Source organism: Acartia tonsa, chromosome 4 (assembly GCF_053477335.1).
Source record: "Acartia tonsa isolate MP-2025a chromosome 4, ASM5347733v1, whole genome shotgun sequence".
Taxonomy (NCBI): domain Eukaryota; kingdom Metazoa; phylum Arthropoda; class Copepoda; order Calanoida; family Acartiidae; genus Acartia; species Acartia tonsa.
Window position 1 is genome coordinate 42,481,229 of NC_137263.1, and position 27,490 is coordinate 42,508,718.

Below are 27,490 nucleotides of genomic sequence, written 5' to 3' on the forward strand. Positions count from 1 at the left end.
TTACGGGGTATTTGGATAGTTTCTCTCCCCCTTGATGACTTGTAATTCTTAAGCTTTCTAAATGCTAAATACAATTATAAAGTATTACCTATCAATGATTTTTTTTATAATAACCGCAATTATCTGACATTAATGTTCTATAATAATCTTAGAATGGTTGTGGAAAGACGACAATTATAGAATGTCTGAAGTACATAACGACAGGAGACTGTCCGCCTGGCTCCAGGAGTGGTGCAAGCTTCGTCCATGACCCCAATATGGCCAAGGAGAACATGGTCAGGGGTCAGGTCAAGCTCCTGTTCAAGACGATTGATAACAAGGATAAGATTGTTGTGAGGTAAGATGGATATGCTTACTCTGTTGTACATACATATGTCTTAAGAGGATACTTGTTATTTTTGTAATTTAATAAATTAATAGTGATTTCAGATTTTTTTAAGGTCTTTTTAAATATATTAGCGGCTTCACTTCTGGGGACCCCCACATTCAATTGTATTTTTAAAAAGGAAAAGTTACGGCACCCTTGTAGGAAGGGAAAACCATCAAGTCATACCCATGTATTTTTGGTGTGTTTGTGGTACCCTCCCCCAAAAAAGCTCAATACTGAATTGTAGATGCCGCATCTAAGTTTCAAATAAATTGAACATGAGAACACTACTTTTTATTGGAGCAAAGCTTACACTCTTGCTTTCAAGGTGAAAGTCATAACTATCACAGCCCAGAATTAGGCAATCTTTATGTACTATTCGGCCTATTTTTAGCAATATATTTGCATATATGGACCATGTAGGCACATCTATTGTAATTTCTCAATGTTATATGTTTATATCTAACCATATACCTATTGTAAATTATCTATTTAACTATTTCTGTATATAAGCCATATATCTTTCTTATCCAAAGTATCATAACAATTTTACGCTCACGCTAACTTACAAACACAGTCTAGAAACAGACAACCCTCTAAATCCAAGTATTTAGTTTTCTTTATAGCTTGTAATTGCTTAAAAGCTCAGTTAATATTTGACTTATAAACCAATCGGTTCTCTCTCTTCTCTCCTGGCTTAAGAAGGTAAATGGCTTAGTTTATTTAGCATGCATTGTTTAGTTTAAATTTAGGTTCCTTTGTACTTGGCATGTATTATGCATATGACTTATGTTAGAGGCCTAACTATATGCACAATCATGACTTGGACTTAGGCACATCTCATCCTACACTACTTACACTTACTATTGATATTATGAAACTTTAAATATATTCCTGATTTGCCTGTAAATACACATACTTAAGTGAACAGTTTTCTTTCCTTTTTATACTTTACTATACTTATCCTATATTGATCTAACATCAAAAACCAACCTTTACTCTTAGGTTAAAGCACTATAATACCATGCGTGGGTATTTATGAATCGCCACGGGTTCAATAAATTCGTATTATAATTGTAAGAGTAAAGAACAGAGCATTCTACATTGACACTGATGTTGAGAATACTTATGGGTATTTTATTGAAATTCTAAATTTTATGCAGTACTCATAGGAGAGCGTCCCCCATATTCAAAGCCATGGACAAGCCCCCAATTCGCACTACCAGAATATTCTTTTGTATTTTATTAAGATCTCTGGAAGCCACGAAGAAAGTGAAGAGCATAACAATAAAAACAATGGATTCTTCTGTATCAACAAGGATGCCAGATGGAACAGTAAAAACCGTAAGCAGCAAGGTAAAAATATTTTTAAGTTTTGGTGATTTTACTCCCAAGATATATAAGATTGTCTTTCTGTCTGTGTTTCTTTCTGCAGCTTAAGATCTCGCTAATCATTGGACCGATATGGTTCTCCTTTAAACACTGTAGTAAAGCTTCTTACAGGTCCAGGGAACTATTTTTTGAGGTGGTTAACTTCCCCATCCAAAGAGAAATCTCCCCTGTAAAAACATCCTCCCAACCAAGGTTTTTTTTACTTTCTGAAACTTATATGGAAAATGTGGTGGAGTCCCCTTCTCTAAAGTATCCCTACAGGCCTCCTCTAGGGGCGAAGCCACTAGTCAAACCTAAACAATACTATCTTGTCAACACTTTAATATTAATTTGAATCATTTAAAGTAACTTGTATGTCAGTCCGAAAAAAAATCCTTTAGTTTTCACCCTGTTAATTTTAGTGTGCAGATCTAAACAGTGAGATGTTCTTCAGCTTGGGTGTTTCCAAACCAATCCTCAACTATGTCATATTCTGCCACCAGGAGGACTCCAACTGGCCACTGGAGGAGGGCAAGAAGGTCAAGGACAAGTTTGACGAGATCTTCGACTCTCAGAAGTACAAGAATTGTTTGAATAACATCAGAGAAATAAGGAAGTTGGAGAAGGATAATTTGAAGATGGAATCAATAAATATGGGACATTTCAGGTCAAATATTTTATTTCTTAGTTGGTAGCTAAGCAACTGTTTATTATCCACAAGAACGAATGCAACGATTTTTGGCTATCTTATTATTTATAATTTTATATGGAGCAATACAGGGCACTATCGTTGAGAAAGGACTTGGCACAAAAAAACACAGCTCAAATGTAGGAATATATATATTTCGATCAGTATATACTATTTAAAGATTTTTTGTGTTTGTTGCTGTCCCTCGACCTTCCTGTTAAGCATTGACCCCACCTCCCCCCTTATTTTTGAAATAAATAGAATATAAGGGAGGGAGGAGGGTTAATCTTTCTGTAACTTTCTGTGCATAGGGGCCTATAATTTCAAAAATATCTGTGTTTAACAAAATTTCAGGCGCTTTAAAGGAAACTTCAAATATTTTACAGATCCGATCGTGAGTTGTGTAAGGAGAAAGAGAAAGATTTGAAGAAGAGAAAGATAAATCTTGATCAAAATGAACAGGATATTGTCGAATTAAAAGAAAAATTGAAACCTCTTGAAGAACAAAACAGAAGGGTAAGTTCTTAATAAAAAATTTCCATTATTATAAACTTTTCCATAATGAGAAATATGGAAAGTCAAAGCTTCTCTAAAATCACAACACTAATAGACAAGAAATATAAATACAATGATAAGCTAGTCTTCTTTCTACTATATACCTTTTGACATAAAAAAAAAACACAGATATAACCTTACTTACAGACTTCAAACTATTGTTAATGACAAGGATGACAACATCCATAAAAGCGAAGCTCTTGAATGGTAGGACAAACAAACATTAAAAATTGTATTGTACCTTGTGGTATTAGGAATCAGTATTTAAAAATCAAATAATTGGGATAATTATAAAATAAATTTTTAAAAAATTTAAAATCAGCATTTTTTAAATGGACGTACGGACTTTCTGGTAACAATTATACAGTTGCTACGCTTTCTAAATCGTACCTAATTGTTATTGGAATCATCAAGCAAAGATTAGAATCGATAGTACAGTTCTATCCTGTTTTAATTAACGAAAAGAGCTAACCGTTCCACGAAAAAAAGCTAACTGTCCGTGACGGACGGACGAACCCTAATTATAGAAAAGCGTCACTTTTAATAACATTTATTTATTATTTTTTTAGTTATATGAGGAAGAGAAAGGTTTTGCCCACATTCAATCTAAGATAACTGAGGCTCAAACCAAATTAGATTGCTCTAAAACTGCCAGAAAACAATTAAAAGTCAAGGTAAAGGACCACCCTCAACGTCACAAAAAAATGTTTTTGATAATATAGCTCCCATAGGGCCTATATGAAATAATGAAGACCACTTTCTCCAACAATTTGGGGTCGGAGATTCCGAATCTGGCGTCCATTTTGATCTAGCTGACCTCCTTCATGGTGAAAAATGGCGCCAAAGTTGACTACCCTTCGAAAAATGCGCGAACGACAATTTTAGCAAAAAAAAAATCCACCAAACTATTTTTATCATAAGATAGATAGATAGTAAGATTAAAATCTATAATTAATTTAATTTCTTTCTTAAACGTCGAGAGAAAGAGAGAGCGAGAGAGAGAGGGAGAAAAAGAGATAGAAAGAAAGAGAAGGATAATTATAAAATGAGAGAATAAAAATACCTTTTTGCATATAATATTGTAGGACCTTACGAATAATATAGTATATAAAGATAGATAGAAAGAGAGAGAGAGAGAGAAAGAGAGAGAGAGAGAGAGAGAAAGAAAGAGAGAAAGAAAAGGAGAAAGAGAGAAAGAAAAGGAGAAAGAGAGAAAGAAAAGAAGAAATAAAGAGAAAGAAAGAGAGAGAGAGAGAGAGAGAGGGAGAGAAAAGAAAAGGAGAAAGAGAGAGAGAGAGAGAGAGAAAGAAAGAAAAGAAGAAATAAAGAGAGGGAGATAGAAAGAAAAGGAGAAAGAAAAGAAGAAATAAAGAGAGAGAGAAAAAAAGAAAAGGAGAAAGAGAGAGAGAGAAAGAAAAGAAGAAAGAGAGAGAGAGAGAGAGATAGAAAAGTAGAAAGAGAGAGATATAGAGAGAAAGAAAAGGAGAAAGAGAGAGAGATAGAGAGAAAGAAAGAGAGAGTAAAGGGTGAGAGAGAGTAAGGGAGAAAGAGAGAGACAGAGAGAGAGAGAGAGAGAGAGAGATAGAGAGAGAGAGAAGGAGTGAGAGCGAGAGAGAGAAAAGGAGAAAAAGAAAGAAAGAGAGAGAGAAAAGGAGAAATAGAAAGAAAGAGAGAGAGCGGGAGTGAGAAAGAGAGAGAGCGGGAGTGAGAAAGAGAGAGAGCGGGAGTGAGAAAGAGAGAGAGAGAGAGAGATGTAAGACCTTACGTATGATATGAGAGAGAAAAGAAGGAAGAAAGAGAAAGAGAGAAAAAAGGAAAATAAAAGAGAGAGAGAGAAAGTATGGAAGAAAGAGAGAGAGGTAGAGATAGAGAAGGAGTGAAATTGAGAGAGAGAGAAAAGAAGAAATAAAAAGAAAGAGAAAGAGAGAGAGATAAGGAGGGAAAGAGAGAGAGAAAGTATGGAAGAAAGAGGGAGAGAGAGAGAGAGAGAGAAAAGGAAAATGAAAGAGAGAGAGAGAAGGAGTGAGAGAGAGAAAAGGAGAAATGGAAAGAAAGAGAGAGAGAAGGAGTGAGAAAGAGAGAGAGAGAAGGAGGGAGAGAGACAGGCAAAGAGAGAAGGAGAGAGAGAGAGAGAGAGAGAGAGAGAGAGAGAGAGAGAGAGAGAGAAATGTAAGACGACCTTACGTATGATATGAGAGAGAAAAGAAGATAGAATAGAGAAAGAGAAAAGGAAAATGAAAGAGAGAGAGAGAGAAGGAGGGAGAGAGACTGACAATGAGAGAAGGAGAGAGATCGAGAAATGTAAGACCTTACGTATGATATCCTTATAATAAACCGCTAAACCGTTAGGGTTCTTCTTTACAGGGTTGCTTCTCTTAAGTTCAGGGAATGGAAATATATTACGAATTAACTCAGGTAAAATATTTAATAAACAAGAGTGATAACATCCATAAATGCGAAGCTCAATAATTATAAGGGCATTCTATAGTGACAGTCAGGGAGGGAGGAGACAATTGGCTGAAAATTATAATGGTACTGACGTATGAGGGGATGTACAGACAGACTGCGAATACGAGTATAGAGTAGCTCCGATACAATTTAATAATCAGTAATCTAACAAAGTATTTCTAAAAAATACACATTTATTAAACATATAAAACTGGTTAGAAATAGGCAGATTAATGGGATTATTATTATAGGATATATTTATTAAGATATATATATTAAAGGCTTGGACGTCCTGTTTCTTAGTTAGGTAAGAAACGACGTACTTGAACACGTGGGAAATATAGATACCGCCAGCCTAGACTTATAGGCTTGTATCTAACCGAGTGCAGACGGGAGGAAGCGTATTCACTCTTTGGCCTGCAACAATCAACTAGCCCTCAACACAGCAGGATGGGGTATGGTGGCGGTTACAAGTGGAGGTCTGACTCAGCCAGAGAAGTATAGGAATGTGAACAGGGATAAGGATACATAGACTTGGGTGTTTATTACCACACTTGCCCCCTCTGAGGGAATATGAAATATTCCCTCACAGTTGACCTGCACGCCGGCTTCTGCGGGTTGATGTGGTACTCGCAGGTTCTTCGATTGCGGCCATGGCCCTCTCTACGATATCCACAGGATTGGGTTCAGCGGGAGTAGGATTTTCTGGAGCTGCTGGAGGCTCTGGAGCAACAGCATTCTGGAGAGCTAACATGCCCTCACAGGGAGCCGTGGCTACTGGATCTTCAGAGGCAGCGCCAGCCTGCGGATTAACAGGCAGATCAATTCCAGATGGGAAGAGCTCATTGATTTGATTATCGAGCTCTGTGTCACTGTTTTCCTCTGCAGGATCCAGGATCTCTGGATTGCCTTCTCTATCGGTGGGCCTGTACTCATCAGAGCATTCAGAACCGCCATAATGGGAGATCAGCTCAACTCCATCATCATCTGGCCGGGGTACGTCCCCAGCGGGAAGAGATGCCTCTATGGGTGCCACATTCTGCCCAGGTACATTCATTACATTACAACGAGTATTAATATATTTAATTACCCTGTCAGAGTTTTGGTCCAACAGTCGACTAGTGGCCTCAATAACCGTGGTCATTCGTGATTTTAACTCAACGGTCGAGTCCTCAGAGACGGTGCGAATTTTGTCGCGCAAAGTTCTGCGGTTCCGCAGTAATTCTGCGGAAATTTCAATAAGGCGTTTGCCATGTTGTATATATGCTTTCTCAACAAATGAAGCATTGCTAGCAATTTTAGTTTCCAGACTTCTCTGGAAGGGGAGAAGAGCTTCCTCCATTGCTTCTTTTACAGTGGAGGATAGGACTTTTTTCCATTCCTCAGCGGTCACCCAAAAAGCCTTAGGCTCACTTTTGTTTTCTGCTAATGTCTCTTTCTTTTTAGGGGGTAATGGAGGCGGTTGAATTTCCACCTTAGCCTTTTTGGCTACTGGGCCGCCGCTGCCTGTTGGTGTTGGCGGACGTTTTTCTACCGCTTTTGGGGCAGATTTTACGGCGACTACCTCCAATTCAGGTGAGGCACTACGTTTTGGCGGCGATTCCACCCGATTTTTTTGCGGTTCCCCTCCCCTATTTTGTTCCATTAGAGGCCTGGTCATAGACCTGGCTTTATCGGAATATTCGTTGGCTTCTAATTTTTTAGCCTGCCGCAATTTTTCTTGCAAGTCTAGGAGTTCCTTTGGAACATCTTTTCTCGCTTGGCGGTAAACGTGGATTGACTTTGAGACACATTGCAATTCACTGAGGTTTTCAGGGTTGCGCGGCGGTTTTACACGCGGCTGATACCTGTTTTCATCAGGTTCATAGTAGGCTTCCTCAGGGCCGCCCTGGGGATAGCCATGATTGCTGTCATAGTAATAGTCCTCTTCATTGTAAAAGGGTGCCTCTTCATATTCTCGACGGTATGAAGAGTGACCGGCCCCATGGGAGTGGTGAAAACCCCTTGAAAAATTCCGCCTGGGATATCCTAAAACAAAAATAATAAACTTAAAATTAAGGGTCATTAATTCCTTATACCGAATAAGGAAATATTTTTACAAAGACGACCTTTAGAGACGACAATTTTATAGGTATATATGCTTGATACAGGTCGTCCGTTTTTGAGGGGATTAGTTTTCCCCATTATTTGTAAAATCCCGCAATTCGTGCGTTTCACTCGTACCTCCTTCTTTGTACGCGTGAATTTTGGTGCAGGCTAATATGTAGATAATAAAAGCGACGCATAATAACGACCCTATTCCTGTAAGGATGGCTGCTACTACAAGCACTATATGATACCAAGTACTGGATAGAAAATCAACCACCTTATGATAAGTTTGAATAAACCAGGAGTCAGTTATTTTTACTTCAAAATTATTGGAGTCTGCGGCAAGTTGGCTGAGGTATAATTCCTCGGCACTTTCTGAGAAATTAGTTTTTTCTAGGCTTTGCCAAGAATGATATAGAAATAAGCTAATAGGTTTATCCATAAGATATTGATTTACATTTAGTATTTGCATACCCTGCCCTTGATTACCAAGGAATTTTCCTTGGTACAAATGTAAGAAAATTGGATTTTCGGCACATTTAGTCGGGGTTAAATGGGTGGTATTAACCAATCTGCGCGAAAATGGGGATATTCCCATAGTCTTATTATTGATTGAAACCGAAAAATGATCCACAAAACAGGGTAAATTTTCTCCCAAAGAAACATTGATTTTAAGACTGTCGCATTGTATTACTAAATCCAGCTCACCGAGCGCCCTGACTAGTTTTTTACGATGCGTCTGAATACTGCTTTTAGACAGAAAATGGTTCTGTAAACAGCGAGTTTCGGGGACAATTAATTTGTTATATTGTTGGTAGGAATAGAAAATCTCTAGTGGTAACATATCATCTTTTTCTTTAGCGTTTAAGAGTGGGAAATATGGTTTTATAGCATTTGTGAACCATACCATTAAGTTATCAATATTAGTTTTGTAATAAAATAATTCGGGAATTAGACTTTCAAAATGTTTTTTATCTTTAAGTTCTAGTGCTAGAGTAATTTGGGGATCGATCACTAGATATTTTTGGGTACCCTGTTCTCCTTCAAATGTAAACAATGAAATATTAAAGATGTCTACCGTTCGCCAAGGAGAAGTGAATTTTTGTGCGCTATCAGTTTTATCATCTGAGATAATTCTATCGTAGCCTAATCTCAGATTGTGATCTAAACAATTGTTTCCCACCCAGTGACTGCCCAGGTAACAGCCCGCTTTTGTTTGTAATAATTCAACAGGCTCAGCCTGGACCCCTATTTGTTTTTCCTCAAATGTCCCAGGGATAAAAATGCCGTTTATGTTTACGCCGTTCCCCTCGCAGGCGGGGTCGATGCCGTTAAGGATGTTGTTGGGGTAAGTAAGTGTCCCGTTTACCAGGAAACGCGTGTATGACATCTGGTGTTCATACACTGAGACTGATTTTCCTTCAAAGTTAAATATTTTAGTTTTGGACATGGTGTAACAGTCTTCATAAGTTACGAGGTTCGGTATCTCTACAAGAGCTGGAGCAGCGAGGTGTATGTGGCTATATCTGCCACAATACCAGTAATGAGTACTGGTCCGGAGGTGGCAACGAATTCCAGGTATAATTTTTCTTTCAACCTTTTGCAGCAGGTGAAATTGTTTTTGTTCAATATTAGTAATATTAAGAAACGCAGCGCATTCAGAGATTTTCAAACGCGGATTTTCGTTTGCTACACATTGAGTCGCATCTATTTGTATTATTTCGGACGCATTTGATTTTGCCAAAATAATAAAAAGCCCCAAGAATCCCAAAATAAATTTACCTCGAGCTCCTGGTGCCTTTGCCAAATGATGCTGCATTTTATTTTTATGCTTCTCGTTTTTCTCTGAAATATGTTAATTAGTTAGTTTTAACATATATTTTTTTTTGTTTATTTTCGTTATTATACATACGTAGATTAAGCTATATACATTTGCCACCTTGGTTTTACATAATACATTTATATACATTTTATTTTTTCCTTTTAATTGGGTTATGTAGTCCGATTTGGACATGTATGCGGTTATCCCCCCCTTGTGACCTAGTTTTTCTTTCTTCTTCTAATATATACTTGGGTACTATGCTTTGTTTGTTAACGTTAATAACCTTTTCAGGGCTGGATTGTTTGGGTCTTTGTGCGAAGAAAGAAGCCTCGGACGGGACGGTGTCTTCCAAGAAACTATTTTCGACGTGAATTTGAGGACCGGATGACCGGTCTGCGCTAGGGGGTTCTTGGTCTTTGGGCTGTGACTCAAATGGTGAGTTTTTTTCCATTATATCCCCTCCCCCATCACAATCCACCTCCCCCTGGGGTAAATCCTGACTAGTTTCAGGGTTTCCTTCTATAAAATCGTCACCATCGTTATCTAGGTAGGTAAAATCGTCATTTTCCATACCTTTATTATCGTTTATTTCGGTTTGCCCGGTATTATCTATTCCTAAGGTTATTTCCTCAGACGGGACGATTTCCTCAATAGGAAAGACGTTAAAGGAAAGTGTTTCCCCCAATAATTCTACTTTAGAATCTATTTTCCGTATTTTATCTCTACTAACAACTTGGTTAGTTTTTATTGGATTTGATCCAAAGGGACTGAGCTCAAAGAGGGCCTCTGAGAATTTTTTTGTTACAATAAAGGGACCCCCATAGAAAGATTGCAATTTTTTACTGACTCCTATTTTGACTAGGTTAAAAAATGCAAAGACCACGTCGTTAACGAAAAGGGGAGATGAAGCCTTCCTAGATTTATTTTGAAACTCTAAATAAATCTTAGATTTTTTGGAAACCTGTGCAATAATTTCTTCCAAATTTTTTAGGTAGTTCAAGTAAGACCTGCAGTCAATGTCCTGCCTTTTCTGCAAGATTGGAGAAAAGAAATCGAGATTGAGAGTTGGTTGCCTGCCGAACATGAGGTAATAAGGCGTATACCCCGTTCTTCTAGACGTACTAGAGTTAATTACAAAAGTGGTCAAGGCTAATTTTCTTGCCCAGTCTTTACTTTCAAATCGGTCATCGGATCTTAGACCTGCATAAATGCTTTGATTATGCCTTTCACATGGGTTACTATTAGGGTTTCTTGCGGGAATAAGTTTAGTTTCAATACCCAGTTCATCCATAACCTTTTTGAAAACTTCCCCGGTAAAATTTGTTCCCCTGTCACTTCTCAATGACCGAAATAAGCCGTAGATGGGTACCACCTGTTCAAGGATGACCTTCACCGTGCTTTCCACGGTGGCGTCCTTGATGGGGTGAGCGATAATATACCTAGAGAATAGGTCAACCAGTATAAATATGTAACGGACATGTTGTCCTTGAAAATAGTTAGGGGTTAAAGGACCGATAAGGTCTACTGACACTTGGCCAAAAATCTCGTGACTAATGGCTGAATGGGTGATAGGTTGTTTGTGTTTAGGTACCTGTCCTATTTTTCTTAGGCAGGTAATACAATTTTTAATGCGTGATTCGACAAACTTATTAATTCCTATAAGGAAGAATCTTTCATTTATCTTGCGTGTTGTTTCGTTAACCCCCTTGTGACCTATACTATTATTATGTGCCAATTCAAAAACTTTATTATATAATCCAATGGGTACGACGGGTCTTTCAATGAATGTTCCATTGCTAAGAGGTTGTCTAAATATAAGAAGTCCTTCCATAACGTATAAATGTTCTATTAATTTAAAAAGGACCTCTTTCCGGCCGGTTAGTTCAGATTTTTCAAAGCTCGACAACTTCTTTTTTTCGAATATCCACCTACGAATTTCAGATAATACTTGATCTTTTTGTGTTTCAGATTGCCAAACATTGTTCACACCGACTTCCGAAGCCGAATGTAACTCAAAAATCTGGTCTTGGTATGGGCAATCCTGTTCATAAGGATCTAAGGTAAATGAGTTAGTACATTTTTCACAATCGGTTTCCTTATGTTCTTTGCATAAAAATTGCCCTCTAGATAAATTGTCGGCATTACAATGGTCCCTACCCTTTCGATGAATTACTGTAAAGTCAAAACTTTGGATGAAGTAAATCCATCTTACAGTTACACCATTTATTGTTCCTTTTTGCCATTTTTTGTAATGAACTAAGGAAATCGAATCTGTACGCACAATAAAGTTTCTGAATCTTAAATAATGAAGAAAGGTTTTAAGAGCAAATACTAGACATGCTAATTCGCCTTTATAACTTGGATAATTTTTCTCTGCCCCGTTACATTTTTTGGAACATATTCCAATAATTCTTTCTACCCCCCCCTGATTTTGGCTGAGAATTCCAGCGAAATAACTCGTAGAAAAATCTACGTCTACTATAAAGGGGTTAGGATTATCCCACTGGGGGTAGCCTTTACTTATAGAATTTGAGAACATATTTATGAAATTTTCCCAATCTTTTGATAGGGAATTAGTCCATTCGATAATTTTATCATTTCTGTGTTCATCTAGGGTGCAAGAATTTTTTGCATAGGATGGGAAATAGGCCCTATAATAATTGGAGAAGCCCAGGAAACGCTGGAGTTCCTTGCCTGTCCTGGGCCTGCTCCAATTTTTAATTTGTTCTAAATATTCGGGGTTCATTTTAAGTCCTTGGGAACTGACTATATGACCTAAATATGTACATTCGGATGTGAAAAATTTACATTTGGCTAGATTTAACTTAAGTTTTGCTATTTTTAGGACTCCGAAGAGTTTTCTGAGATGTTTCAGATGTTCCTCAACATTCTTTGAGAATATAATAAGATCATCAAGGTAAGATATTATGAATTCATATAAGCCAGGGATAAGGGTTAGGACTTTGTCCATCAAGTGGCAGAAAACACTTGGCGCGTTACACAGTCCAAACGGCAGTTTCTTGAAAAGATACTGCCTGTTAAGGGCTGTGAACGCGGTCAAGTGCTTACTTTCCTTCGAAATGGCTAGCGCATGGAATGCGCTAGTCAAATCGAGGGTGGTAAATACATTACCAGTGCCTAATTTTTCTAAATTACTAGAAATCAGGGGAAGGGGCCAATTAATTTTTCGTGTTACACTATTAAGCGCACGAAAGTCGATAACGAACCTAAGCTTGCCTTCCCCCCCAGCCGTCGGTTTTTTCTTTACCGCAAAGATTGGGGAGGACCACTCGCTGTAGCCCTCCTCAATGACGCCCCCCCTTAGCCAATTTTCAATTTGTTCTTTTAATTTGGCTTCGTATAATGGGTTTAACTGAATGTTTCTAGCCTTAATAGGTTTAGCCCCGGGGATCAAGTCTATTTTATACTGTAAGAGGTCACAGTTACCGATATCGGCATCATCAGCCGAAAATATATCAAAATGATCAAGGCATAATTTTATTACCTTTTCCTTCATACCTGGGTTATTTTTAATAAGATCACTATTTTCTAAATCTAATTTTTCTTTAATGAATTTAATTCTTTTAAGAAGTGTAGTTCCTGATAATTCATTTATTTGATTAATACTTTTATTGCAGGAATTTGGGGGATCTGATTCGAATTCAAAGCAGTATCCAACTTTAACGTTATCCAATAAGGTAATATTTTTTCCTGCTAAATTAACAAAATTTACCCAACATTCTCCTTTCTCATTTACATTATAAATACCCTCCATAAGCATTAAGCCGTTATGGCTTGTCATTTTAGAATTATTTGGGAATATATACAGCTTCCTATTTTTCTGATGAATAGGAGTTATTATCACCGTTGTATTCCCCCCCGGCAAGAATGTTGTTTTCTTTGCTAATTTTACGCATGTTTTATTTTGTTTCAATGTCCCAGTACCCCCCTTGTTACTCCAATTTATTCCCGGGATAAGGGAGTTTTGTTCCGTATGAACATTATTTGTAGGAATTAAGGGTACGTTTTTACTTTCTTCAACTATATTAATTGTTGAATTTTCTATGGGGATTTGCTCGCCATTGGGGAGCTCAAAGGAAAACTTATCTAATAATAAATTAATTCGATTAATTTTGAGAAATTCATATCCTAGATTTATAATTTTAGACGTCGTTTCAGGGATGTAAAACGTTTCTTCGAATATTTTATCTGACCCATCAAAGCTGAATTTTAAACTTACATGTCCTATGATATTTACTGGTTTTAAATCTACAGACAGAGCGCTAAGATTGGCGGGGGTGAATGTGATTTTATTATCATCTAAGATTTCTTTAGAAATAAGGGACCTAAAGTTATTTCCTGTATCCACTAAAGCGTGTTGCAGGAATTCCCCCCCCACGGGATTAAGAACTTTTAGTTTTGCACAGATAGGCATTATAAAATAAATTATATTTTTAGTCGAAGCCTAAGATGCATATTTTCCAAGATTCCCACCTCAGCGGTTAGACGATGGTAATCCTCACACAGAGACTTCCTGTGTTCCAGGTATAGTTGTCTGTCGAAATTTTTTAAATAATGAAATGTTTTAACAATATGGTTAATTGTTAAAATAATTTTGTATAGCTTTCTGGGTTTCATTAAGTTTTTTATCGAGCGCTTTTCAGCTCCAGAAATGTCTCAATAAGCATGAGAATGTTAATAGTTCTAAAGAAACTACTTAATTTTTATACGGGTCCTTATTTATATACTTGGATATATGATAGAAACCTATCGGAATAAAACTGAACTAAAAAGTTTTAAAAGATTGAAGGGCTACAAAGTAGCTTAAAAATAAATGTTCAGCTTGCAACTAACAAGACATTAAAAACAGACTGACTTATTTTTTGACTTACATCTGTATTTATACAAAATATAGTGTCATTAGTCAGTATCTGATTCACGATACAAATAATTTAATGTTAGCGCTAAATTATAGCTCAAAAATTATTAGATATGGTTAATATAATAAAGAGGGTCAATGATGACTGGTTTATTATTCTGATTTTGTTAGTATTTATACTTAATTTTTACCACCTATGGGGTAGAACAAGCTTATATAATTACTAGAATATAATTAATGCTGAAATCAGCTTAAAAAAATAGGATGTGGTTTGTAGTAACTGCTTTGGTAGTAACTGGCCTCGATTAATAATGTGCATTCACTTTTATATAGACTTCTTATTCCACTGGTAATCCTAGCGGAAGCTAATAGAACTAACTTTATTTCATTCTGCTAGTAATCCTAGCGGAAAATAATTTAATCAAAATGTTTTAAGATTTTATTAATCACATCTTAAATGATTAAAGCTTTTAATTTTTAAATGCTGCTTGATTGCAGCTCAAAAATGAGTAAATGATAACAACAAAGAACTGAAGGACAACTGAATTAGATTTGAAAATTTGCTTGTATTTATACAGATTTTCCATAGACCCCCCCCCTTCTTAACCTTATCATTTACTTATACGGACCGCGGTAGCATTCTAGGCGACATCTTTCGGATACATAATAAATTAAATATAGTTCTATTATTGTCACTGTACAAAATGCAATAATATGTATCCATATGGATAAGTTAATATACATAATTGCTGAGATATTTCAGCTACAAAAATCAGAGGCTAAGAGTGAGCAACTCTCAGATAAAGTCGATACTGAGGGTTCAACTCAAAAATCATTGTTTATATACAGATAATTCGCTTAAGTTCCCCTAGCGGTTAAAAATTAAACTAGAATGTTTTAGATTCTTACTATATATACATTCAAAATATACGATATTTACATATTAGATAAGTCGTGCAATATTAAAAATAAATACTACTAAATAGAAAATAGGTATTCACTTATTAGCTTCTTGATAAAGACTATTAGATTTTAAAAAATGGAAATATTAAGTGCATGTGAAATGCTCCTCAGGTTACTTCCCTACTTCCCCCAATTTCCTGTATCAGCTACATTTGGATAGGGAAAGGAGGGGGAGGAGTTTATTTTGTGTTGCTTAGTCAGACTTAATAACAATAATTTGTTTTATTTTTTCGCGCCAAAGCATTGCTTGGCAAGGGATATTGGATATTAAGGAATTTGCAAGCTTAGCTTGGCATGGGATATTTTGTTTATCTTTCATATCAAAATATGAAACTCATTCAGCAAATTTTTATTTTCTGGGATAGGGACAATTAATATCGAATAAATCCACTTTTATATTTAGAGGACGTGATTTTTAACAATCGCTTGAACATATTTATCTATTTCAGATTCTTCGCTGGCTTCCTGATCCATTTGGTTGATAGTTTTACGCGCATACTGCTCAGGTATTTTATTACTATTACTTGGAGCTTTTCTGGGCGTGAATTTACTCCGTGTTTTACCAAAGCGGGACTCAGGATTTGGGGGCTCCCCAGCTTTCTTTTTGTTGCAATTTTGCACTACATGGCCAGGGATATTACAATGCCAGCATTTAATATTTTTACTCCTCCCATTAAAGGCTCCTATAACGCCCTCGATTTGATCCCAAGCAATAGGATCATCCTCATGGTCTACCCAAGAAGGAACCTCGTCAGGTTCTTCGGTTAAGTTTTCTTTATACATTGCCGTGTTAGTGGGGATATTATCTTCGATAATACTGATTATGGGTTGTTTTTTCGTTTCCGCAGAATTTTTAGGTAGGAACATTTCCATAGCTTGAGAATAGCAAGCAGAAAGGTTTTCCTTGCTAATATGGCCAGACCCATCCCAGTTAACGTATCTCTGTCCGAGATTAATAAGTTTATTTAAGTAAGCGTTGTAATCGTCCAAAAATTGCATGCTCTCAACATAATTGGCCATGTCTATGGCAAGGTTGGTATACAGCAGATTTTTGCTAACGTTAAGATAGAATTCTTTCCACTTCTTTTTAGGTATGAGACCAGGATTCATGAGTTTGAACACCCTAAGTTTGTTTTCAAAATAGGTGTCAAGGGGTTGATTAGTCTCCTGTTTTAGGTTGTAGAAGTACTGAGAGGCTACTTCTGGATCCGAGAAAGGAGTGACCAGCCTCCTAATCATCAGGTAATAACTTAAAGCAGATAAGGCCTGATTTCTTTCAGGCGTAATTAAGTCTCCTAATCGTTCCCCTCTAGAGTCATAAATTCGCTGGTATAAAATATCCTTAAAAAGGATTGGGTCACAGATTCTATATGTCTTTGCAACCCTCCACATATTAGAAAAGAAGTTATCGAAATCAGCCCTACCGTCCCACCTAGGGGCATCCCTCGCAAAATCGGAATCCCATTTTTGTCCCTTAATAAAGCATTCTTTAATAAAGTCATCGTCGGCGGCGCTAGTTGTTGCCGTTGCGGCTGCACCTGTGTTTGGCGTATTTCTTGTAGAGGGTCTATTTGCTACATTGGGTGCAGACCTTGTAGTTTTACGGAGGGGTTCTAACGACTTAATCCTATCAGGGATAAAGGGAATCCTTTCTAGCAAGGTTTTTTCATATTCAGTTAGAGAAGTTTCTCTTACATTCATCCAATTGTCATTATCCGCCGGACCTATAAAGCCTACAATTGAATAGGCCATACAACCTGGGGCTGTCATCCTATCCTTGGCGACCCATTCAACCACGTTTATCTTTTGCTGGACCGATATACGGTCATAAAAAGTGGCATTAATTGAATCGTCACCTATGGTGTTAAAATGAGTCATGTTAAGACTTTCGTTTAGCGTTTTTTCCGCAAACAATGGGCCAAGATTTCCGTCCGCTGGGAGTTTTGATACTCTGCGTTTTAGGTCTAAAATGTCGGTATCGGCTAATAATCTGCGATGTGATTCTGTGTCCTTAAACCCTGCCCATTTTGTTTCTAATTCGAGCTGCATAATCTCGGATTCTTGTTTTATTAAATCTCTATAATGTGCCGAATATTCGTTTAACTTATCATTTAACGCTTCCGATATGAGATCTTTGATTTTTTCAGGGGAAAGCGGGTCAGCCTGCTGCTGCTGCTGCTGCTGCTGCGAGGTGCCAGAGACGGCCGGAGCCGGCGGAGGCGGCGGTTTTTGTTTATCATCATTTTTCTTATCGGTCATGGTGCTGGAGTGTAGTGTTCGTTAACACTGATTTGTCTACCACGAAACTTTTTAAGAACTTGGGAATATCCCTTTCTTCCTGTTTTAAGGAGAAAATATGAAAATGTGTGAAATTAAATACTAGTGTGAAAATAAAAGGCGGGTTCCTTTTTATCTTTATTTGGCAGTTTGCCACGAAATAATTATTATAAATATTCTGTAACAAATTGTTACTGTAAACCGTTCCGTGAATAAACTTAGTTATCAGGAAAATATTAATTTCACTTTGCAATCGAAGCTACTTTACAATTTAATTTTGTCTGTACGCTAATTATCTAAACCTTCCCCCCTCAAAAAATGAGTGGTAGACAAGACTGCGCCAAAATGACGTATGAGGGGATGTACAGACAGACTGCGAATACGAGTATAGAGTAGCTCCGATACAATTTAATAATCAGTAATCTAACAAAGTATTTCTAAAAAATACACATTTATTAAACATATAAAACTGGTTAGAAATAGGCAGATTAATGGGATTATTATTATAGGATATATTTATTAAGATATATATATTAAAGGCTTGGACGTCCTGTTTCTTAGTTAGGTAAGAAACGACGTACTTGAACACGTGGGAAATATAGATACCGCCAGCCTAGACTTATAGGCTTGTATCTAACCGAGTGCAGACGGGAGGAAGCGTATTCACTCTTTGGCCTGCAACAATCAACTAGCCCTCAACACAGCAGGATGGGGTATGGTGGCGGTTACAAGTGGAGGTCTGACTCAGCCAGAGAAGTATAGGAATGTGAACAGGGATAAGGATACATAGACTTGGGTGTTTATTACCACAGTACCAAAAGTTCTTTAACCAAGTTATCTTATCTTCACTAGAGCTTCAGGTGTTATAAATTATAATTGGTTGGTACCAAACTGTTACTGTCCAAACTTTAAATCAATTATTTTAATATACTGACAGGGAAATTTTACTTTTAAAAATTGGGAATGTATAGTTATTTAGGACCTATTGTCTTATCTACGGGGAAAAAGTCACTCATTCGCAGGTTTAAAAACCAATGTGACTTTCTTCATACATAGATACGTTGTACATCAATTTACTCCATTTTCTTATCCCTTAGAGAATCCTTGCTTTATCAATATTCAAAATTGTCGTAGGGTCTATAAGCAAGATCTTTATTTCTCATAAATATGTAAAAACTAGCAGAAATCAGAGTTGCTATAATGCCTGTTACACGAATGGATATAAAATACGTGTATATTGAGACAGAGGAATTTTCTCTAATTTAGGTTGCTAATATAGTCCTCAGATAAAAGTCTAATACCTTCCTCCATTGTCATGGAAGGTGATGACGGAAAGATATAGGAGGGGATTGGGGATATCGCTATATTAGCAACAGTGGCGTGTGGACCCAAGAGTGCATTTGGGGCAATTGCCCCACTCTACTGATACCCCCTAATTTTGCAAAATGATTAAAATCCCCCCCCCCCCTCTATTGACAAAGTGCTTTGCACGCCACTGATTAGCCAGCGGGGAGAAACATTTTTTCAGGGTATTTGAGAATATATCGACGTATTCTATATGAATCTGTATCCATAGCTACTTGAATCTTGTAAAAGTTTTAAATAAATAAGTTGATTAATATTTAAATAAACGAACTAACCCTCAGAAACTATTACACTGTAAATATGTTTCTACTAGGATTCATAAAAATAGCGCAGATACTCTACAATTATGGTCTCTCTGTGCATCTGTCTGTCTGTAAATCCATAATTGCATCCAAATGATTATTAACTACTCTACAACTAAGAAATGTATTTGTTTGGGATCTAAAGTAATAAGTAAATGGCCGATAAATTGATGTACTTACTTAGGGATATTATACCATAAAATCTTTCTGTAGATTACATTTAGTGGTTGAAACATTTGGACACTCAACTTAATAAACCGACCAATCAAAATACAAATACAATTCACCAAAGTTGGTAAGACAACGAATAAGAAAAGTTAATATAAAACTTTGGGGCCTAACAGGGGGGGGGGGGGGCGGGGAGTGTTTGTCAAGAATCGGGTTGTTCAATATAATTGTCGACAAAATCATATTTCTTATATAATTACATTTTTAATTTTTTTATACATATGAATGGACGTACAGACAGACATTGATTATAGAGTATCTGTGTTATGTATCCTTAAAATACAGTAACAGGATCTAAATACATTCTACATGTGTCTGTGTGTACTAAGGGATCTCACTAACCACTGAACCGATATGATTCTCCTTTACATGGTAGCTTCTCATAGAACCTGGTAAGGTTTTATTTATTGTATCTTTTTGTTGCGTTTTCTATTTCTTAGAAAAGGGATCTTTTCTCTCTCTCGCTCTCTCCCTTTCTCCCTCTCTCTCTCGGTCTCACTCTCTCTCTCTCTCTCTTTCTTTCTAATTTTTTCTCTCTATATCTCTCTCTCTCCCTACTTCTCTCTCTCTATCTCTCTCTCTCTCACACTCCTTTTCTCTCTCTCTCTCTCTCTCTCTCTCTTTCTCTCTCTCTCCGTCTCTCTCTCTCTCTCTCTCTCTCTCTCTCTCTCTCTCTCTCTCTCTCACTCTGTCTCTCTCGCTTTTTATATCTCCCTTATTCTCCTTATCTCTCTCTCTCTCTTTTTTTCTCCTGGTTTCTCTCTTTCTTTCTCTTTTTCTCCCTTACTTTCTCTCTCTCTTTCCTTCTCTCTCTCTCTCCCTCTCTCTCTCTTTATTTCTTTTCTTTCTCTCTCTTTCTCCTTTTCTTTACTTCTCTCTCTCTCTCTCTCTCTCTCTTTCTCCTTTTCTTTCTCTCTTTCTCTCTCTCTCTCTCTCTTTCTATTTATCTTTATATACTATACTACTTTGTGTTATTCGTAAGGTCCTACAATATTATATATTTCTTTCTCTCACTTTATAATTATCCTTCTCTTTCTTTCTATCTATTTTTCTCCCTCTCTCCCTCTCTCTTTCTCTCTTTCTCTCTCTCGCTCTCTCTCTTTCTCTCGACGTTTAAGAAAACAATTAAATTAATTATAGATTTTAATCTTACTATCTATCTATCTTATGATAAAAATAGTTTGGTGGATTTTTTTTTTGCTAAAATTGTCGTTCGCACATTTTTCGAAGGGTAGTCAACTTTGGCGCCATTTTTCACCATGAAGGAGGTCAGCTAGATCAAAATGGACGCCAGATTCGGAATCTCCGACCCCAAATTGTTGGAGAAAGTAGTCTTCAATATTTCATATAGGCTCTATGGGAGCTATAATATCAAAAACAATTTTTTGTGACGTTGAGGGTGGTCCTTTAAACAATATACATACAATAGGTTTTGTAGATATGATATATACTTAGTGAAGTCATGTATGTTAGTGCCAAAAAAAACTGTTTTACTTCTGTAATTAACCATTCTAATTAGCTGCAATGTGCTCCCATATTTCCAAAAAATTAAGTATAATTTTAAAAGAAAGAATTTAAAGACATGGCTTCTTTTTTCTTCAATTCAATTAAGTGACCTGACCATCCACCCATTCCTAAATCCCTGGAAACGAACTAAATGCCTGTATTTGATGTTATTAATTGTATAGATAGATGAAGTGTATGGTGAAGATATATCAGACGAGCAGCTCCAACAAAGATTATTATCACTACACGACGAGGCCCACCAGAACAGAGAAGAGATAAAGGAGCTGGAAAGGGAATTGGAGTCAATCAAAAAGAAAGAAAAAGTTGTTCAGTTTAAAATGCAGGTAATTTTCAATGGACAATAAACAAAATTAACCTTTTTGTAGATTTAGATTATTGGTTAAAATTTTTATAAACCTTTAGATTGGGACCAACCAATCACAATTCTATAAAAGTACCCAAAGTTTTTGATCAATGAATATGAATATGACTGTTTAGTGTTTAGTTACCATTTTAATAGATTGTCCAATGTAGTTTTTATTGATTTTAGAAAAATGCCGCCTCTTTGGGAAAGCTACACGAAGTGAAGGACAGACACGATAAAGAGAAGTTGGAGCGGACAGCTCTTGGAGAGAACATTGAAGATATGCTACGCATCACAGCAACTCCAGAGACCCTAGTTCAAGTCCTGAAAGATGAGGAAGAGAAAATGAATAAACAGATAGAAAAGTTCAAGGCCGATAGAGCTGACGCAGAAAACAGATTAAGTGATGAAATTGACGAGCTAAAAAAGGAAAAGGCAACCTTGGGCGAAAAGAAAAAGCGCGGCCAGGCAGATCTTATGGAGGTCAAGGGACAAATTGCCAAGTTGCGTCGGGAATTGTCAGAACTTGAAGGTGCAGATGAACAAATAAATAAGATTAAGAATAAACTAGAAGAAAAGACTGCAGAGCTAAAGTACGAGAGAGAGAAAATGAATGGTGATGAGGTGCAGAAAGAGATTAAAGCTGCAAGACAACAGATAGGTGATCTTGAAAAGAAGGAAGATGCACTGAGGGAGGAGCTTGCTGCTCTGGAGGAACAACAAGCTATTGCTCAACAAATTGATTATCTAAAGCAAGATATTCAAGAGAAAGAAGAGAAAAAGCAAAGGATTCTATCCAAACGAAATAAAGATTTAGTTGATATATTTTCTTCAATTCCTGATGTTAAACGTCTCAAAGCAACCTTTAAGTCAATGAGAGAGAAAACAGAAAGAGAATCTAAAGAAATATCTGATAGAAAGCAGAAAGAAATCACAAAGCTATCCTCCAAAACCGAGATTAACATTCAAATGAAAAAGGACCAAGCACAAAAGAAAAAGAAGGAGCGAGAACTAAAAACCAAAGTTTATTCTGTTCTTGATACTGGCGATGATTTGGAAAGTGAGCTAGCTAAATCTAAAGATAAACTTGAAGTTCTAAGAAAAGATCTTCAGGTAAAAGAAGCGGGCACGTTTGTGTACAGTGATCTTCTGGATAAAATGGAAATAATGAATGATTCTCCCTGTTGTCCAACATGTAACAGAGATTTTAAAACAAAATCAGAAGCTGAAAATCTAAAGCAAGAGTTGGAATCAATGATTCAGGAAATTCCCAGAAAAGTTGAGGGTCTAAAGAAACGAGTTAGCGATGAGGATAAACGATATAATCAATTGCAAAAAATTGCCCCTGATTATCATAAGTATATGGAAATTCAACAAGTTATTAAAGATGTTGACACACAAATTGAAAATGCTGAAAAAGACATCAAACAACTGAAGGAGAGTAAGGAGTTGCTTGATGAAGAATATCAAGTAATCTTTGAGAAAATGGAGAAACTGAACAGCATGTCTGATGATATTCAAGTTATTGACAATCTTGCTAGAGAAATTGCTACACTTACAGAGAAGCAGAAAGACTTGATGTCAACATGTGCCATTTCAGATGAAGACAGAGGTCTTGATATGATCAGAAATGAACTAAAAGACATATCTGCCACAATAAAATCTACAAGGAAACAGTGTGAAACTCAACAAGATGAATTCAATGCGCACAGCAAGCTTATCAATGATCTTGAATCAAGCTGTAACAAGCTGACAAACAAGAAACTTGAAATAGAGGGTAAACAGCAGCAGAGAGCAAACACTCTTGACAAGAAAACTGAGCTAGAGGCAAGACTCGTGAAAATTCAATCTGGCATTGATGACTCCAGCCAGGAATTAGATCCACTTCAGGAGAAACTAGACGGGCTGGAAAGTGAGAAAATTGAGCAGCGCCGCCGCAATGATGCTGGACTTGAGAAGCTGCAGACCAAAGGCAGAAAGATTGAGAATTATAAAGCTGAGTTGAAAAGACTTGATGATAGCATTGAGGCTTATGTGAGCAGTGGAAAGAAGAACAGGTCAGTTTAACCTTTATTTTACAAGGTACACTTTTCCTCTAAAATTTTGGAAGATTCAGAAAAATTTGTTTCGAATAGCGCATAACTTAATTTAGCTATAATTTTAAAGATATTCTTAATTGCCATTGTTTTTCTCTTTATGTCTATAAATATTTATTAAACGTTTTGTTGTACGTACAAGTTAACTTTTCAGAAAACAAGGAAAATAATGTCGAAAAGCAGTGAAACCTAGGAAGCAATATAAATGCCATACCATTTACTTACTAATTTACTTTTGCCTCTTTAGGGTATTCCTCGTAATTGTTTTACAATTATTTATATTCACATCTCTTATTTGATGTCATAGTAAAATTTTTATTAAAACACTGAATCTCAGATTGGAGGAGGTCCTTCAGGAGATGAAAGAGCTGGAAGAAGAAAATGAAACAATGAGAAAGAAAAAGAATGAAAATGAAAAATCGCACCGCTCAATTCAAGAACAACTTGCAAATCAGGTTTGTGCATTGCAATTGTTTTTTCAAGCTTTCTATTGTGCACATAGTTGTTTAATAACTTATGGTTTTAACTTAAGATATTCTAAAACCCAATGATTTAGAAGGGTGTCTACCATGGTTTTCCATTTGAATCTAGTTCGGTCATATTTTGTACTTTTTAAGCCAATTATTTGGACAGGGACAAATATTTGCCATACTATTAAGGCATAGTCATGGTAGAGAGTCTATGGACAATAAATAGTTTAACCCGCAACCGTGGCTCAACAAGTAGCGCATCCACTTGTCGTATGGGAGGTGATAGGTTCAAATCTCGGCTTAACACCGCGTTGTAACTAAAGACGTTAAAATAGTTTCTACTGCTACTTTGTAAGGTGCACAACATTAATAGTTTGAATGGGGGGAATGCCTCGGCCCAAATTAGGCACAACTCATTACCATTCACAGTTAGGACTTCTCAGACAAAGGTCAGAAATCGAAGAGTTGGTTGATTGATGGGTGTTACCTAACCTAATTCCCCGGGTTTTTGGACAGAAAAGGAGAAATTTGGCTCCCATTGGTAATCCTGAGTTGTTGGACAATGGCGTTTGAGTGTCATGGACAGCATCCCCGACCTTATGATTTAATTGATGAGGTTGCTATGGTAATAGGTTAATTAGGGTTATTGGTTTCTGATTATCCAAAATTAGCTTTAATCATTGAAGCTTTAAGCAAAAAATGATTTTTGATCATAATTGCAGGATGGAATCAAACGTAACCTGGAGGACAACATAGAACTGCGCAAGCTAGTTTGCGAGGAGACCAAGCATAAAACAGAGATAAATCAACTGAACGACAAGCTCAAGACGACAGACTTTGCCCGTGTAACAGAGAAGAGGATTCTGCTGTGTCGGGCCATGGAGGAGATCAATGCTGACGTTCACTCAAAGCTTGGCACCATCGCCGAGATGAAGAAGTCCATCGCAGAGATTGAGAAAGAGCTCGAAAATCCAAAGTTAAAGAACGCATCAAGGTAAAAATACTGGTTTTTAAACCTTTTTTAAATACTAAACAGTCTAATTTTAAAGCACATTTTAGAAATTTTAGTTTCATTCTAAGAATAGGCGAATCTGCTGCTTAGTAAGGACTTTCAAAAAGAAGTCATTTAGTCAAATTGCTTTAAGATATATACCGCCATATTTTGCTGGAGTCGTATTTTCTTTCCAAAACGGCTTCGGGTTAGCTGAAAAAAGAAATTTTTTATTACTAATTTAATTTGGTAACTGTTGTGTCGTGTGTAAATGCCCCTTTTAAGTTTTACAAGTCCACTTTTATCAAAAATTTTACTTTTAAAACCTTCAAAAGTCAAAGTAGACTTGGCAAAAAAATATGTTGAGTTTTTCTTGATTTTAGAGTGGAGCTGGAGCCGTTATTTTCACAGGCTGCTCCAGGAGCCGGAGCCGCACCAAAATCTAACGGCTCCGCCACGCTGCTGGATAGAGAAATTTTGTTAGCGTATATCAACAACAATAATTCTAAAAAATCACGAAATATAAAGTAATTTCAGCTGTCGTTGGGGGGCAACACATCGTAGAATTGACGAACTCTACATCTGCCCACAAAATATTATTTTAAGTTTAATTCGCTTGTTGGTTATACCTGGAATTTTGTTGCAGATTGTACCGAGAATCCTGGATCAAGCACGGGACTATAAAGATGGCGGTTGACGATCTGAACCAATATTACATAGCACTTGACCTCGCCATCACAAAGTTTCATAGAGAAAAAATGGGGGTCAGATTTGTTATTATTATTTTAAAAAGCTTGTTTATAATTAAGGTCCGTCCGTACTTAAAGGGAAGCTCTGATCGTTAATATAGACATGTATTGTCCTTTAAACTTTATATTATGATAACTGAAATTGTTGGGTCCAATTTATAAAATGTCCGTTCGTATTTTTATTACGGGTTAATTTCTAGAATCATTTTAATTTAAAATATTAACGTAATTCTTAATTACAGCATGTGAACAGTATAATCAGAGAAATTTGGAAAAATACATACAGGTAGAATTTTTACACTAGTTATTCTGTAGGTAATTCACTCTGTCTTTACGGCTTCCGTAACTTTTTGAGGGTGGGGGGCATCTAAAGAGAGCACTGACGACTGTACATCTTTGTCCTTCCATGATTTATTTATGATTTTCTACTCATTGATGATTAGTTATTTTAATATACTCAGGGAGGGAGGAGACTATGGACTTTAAATTATACTTGTACCCTACGTTCAATTATTTCGCTCTTTTATTTGTTGGCTTAAATACTTTGGATACTTCAATTAAATCTTGATTGGTTGCAGATTGGAGCTAGTATATAAAAAGATGCCAAAAAAATAATTTTCCTCTACGGATTTTATATATCATTTATGTAGATGTACATTAATTTATTGTTAAATGTCTTATCCTTCAAGATTCCTGGCCAATACAACAACCTTAATTCGAAACCCATTTAATACCACTTAAGAACCTTATCATGATTTTTTTCTATTTAAGAGGCAACGATATCGACTATATTGAGATCCGAACTGACGACGGGGAGATAGGAGCTGGGGCTGACAAGAAGAAGACCTACAACTACAGAGTCGTCATGGTCAAGAGCAACGTGGAGATGGACATGAGGGGCAGGCAGGAGTAGAGTCATAAGCATATAAAATATTTAGTATTGCCACCAATCAAGAGATACTGAGAGACTTAACTGATCATAAAATATTTTAGGATATTTTCACTGGACACCCTTTCCCGAAAAAATATTCCCATTCCCCCAAAATAATAAATAAGTCCTGCTCCCACTCATGAGATATACTTAATATATTTTAAAAAAAAACATTTTTGCCTGTCCTGTAAAGAAAATCTATTTAATGTGAATTGTTGTCACCTTTTCTTAAGGCGAATTAGTCTGTAAGTTTGTACCCAAATACCCCATACCAAAATAATGTTTATTACTTTTCTTTTTAATACTAAAATGGAAAATGTACTCCCCTTTACTCAAGTGCCCCTAGAGGCCATTGAAAGCGAAGCCGCTAGTCAAAACAAATTGCTTATCCCTATCCCTGGTGTCAGATGTTCTGCTGGCCAGAAGGTTCTGGCCTCATTGATCATCAGACTGGCCCTGGCAGAAACATTCGCTGAGAACTGTGGAATTATTGCTCTTGATGAACCTACAACTAATCTGGACAGGTAAATGTGTGGTAACCAATGACACTTCTTTTGGAAAGAGGACTAAATTCTGTCGAGATTCTAAGGGAGGGGACATTGGACTGTTATATAGCACGTTTTCTCATTCATTGGCACAAAGACTTTGGGTACTTTTATTATTAATTGATTGGTTGGTTCAAACTAAAGTGTTTAAACTTTTCAATGTAATTTGTAGATCCAAGATTAATCTAGATGGTTGTCATAGAAAAATGGGAATACTAAAAGTAAATAAAACTGAAAAAAATACCATTGCAATGTATACGACTTGATGAAAAGCTGTATTACTTTGATTGAATTAAATGAATTAATTTATTGCAGGGAAAATATTGAAAGTTTAGCCATGGCATTGTCAGCTATAGCCACCAGACAGGCACAGAACTCTCACTTCCAACTTGTTATCATCACTCATGACGAAGAATTCATAGAACAGCTATCCAGGTATTACGTAATTTAATAGATAGGTATATACTGCGCCGCCATCTCTAATT

The 27,490-nt window shown here is 36.5% G+C and overlaps 2 protein-coding genes across 3 annotated transcripts in view; both read left to right on the forward strand.

The window, feature by feature from the left end:
* Positions 1-27,490, forward strand: part of rad50 (DNA repair protein rad50) — a 29,199-nt gene that overhangs the window by 552 nt on the left and 1,157 nt on the right. The window contains exons 2-15 of the mRNA XM_080158305.1: positions 153-337; positions 1,618-1,723; positions 2,161-2,405; positions 2,813-2,942; positions 3,551-3,655; positions 21,042-21,203; positions 21,410-23,280; positions 23,657-23,774; positions 24,512-24,783; positions 25,427-25,544; positions 25,772-25,815; positions 26,301-26,432; positions 26,868-26,984; positions 27,321-27,440. Of these exons, the coding sequence (XP_080014431.1) occupies positions 153-337; positions 1,618-1,723; positions 2,161-2,405; positions 2,813-2,942; positions 3,551-3,655; positions 21,042-21,203; positions 21,410-23,280; positions 23,657-23,774; positions 24,512-24,783; positions 25,427-25,544; positions 25,772-25,815; positions 26,301-26,432; positions 26,868-26,984; positions 27,321-27,440 (3,725 nt within the window). The remainder of the gene's footprint in view (positions 1-152; positions 338-1,617; positions 1,724-2,160; positions 2,406-2,812; positions 2,943-3,550; positions 3,656-21,041; positions 21,204-21,409; positions 23,281-23,656; positions 23,775-24,511; positions 24,784-25,426; positions 25,545-25,771; positions 25,816-26,300; positions 26,433-26,867; positions 26,985-27,320; positions 27,441-27,490) is intronic.
* On the forward strand, positions 9,129-17,545 carry LOC145317290 (uncharacterized). 2 transcript variants are annotated; one of them, XR_013878964.1, is made up of 7 exons: positions 9,129-9,774; positions 10,331-10,426; positions 11,308-11,399; positions 12,185-12,256; positions 12,978-13,037; positions 13,798-16,423; positions 17,329-17,545. XR_013878964.1 is itself a non-coding variant. In XM_080158308.1 (6 exons), exons 1-5 carry the CDS (start codon positions 9,772-9,774, stop codon positions 13,021-13,023), a joined length of 309 nt encoding a protein of 102 aa, XP_080014434.1. In that variant the 5' UTR covers positions 9,129-9,771; the 3' UTR covers positions 13,024-13,037; positions 13,798-16,585. The 2 variants fall into 2 exon arrangements, 1 of the variants encoding a protein (XP_080014434.1); XM_080158308.1 differs by lacking the exon at positions 17,329-17,545 and having other exon boundaries at positions 13,798-16,585.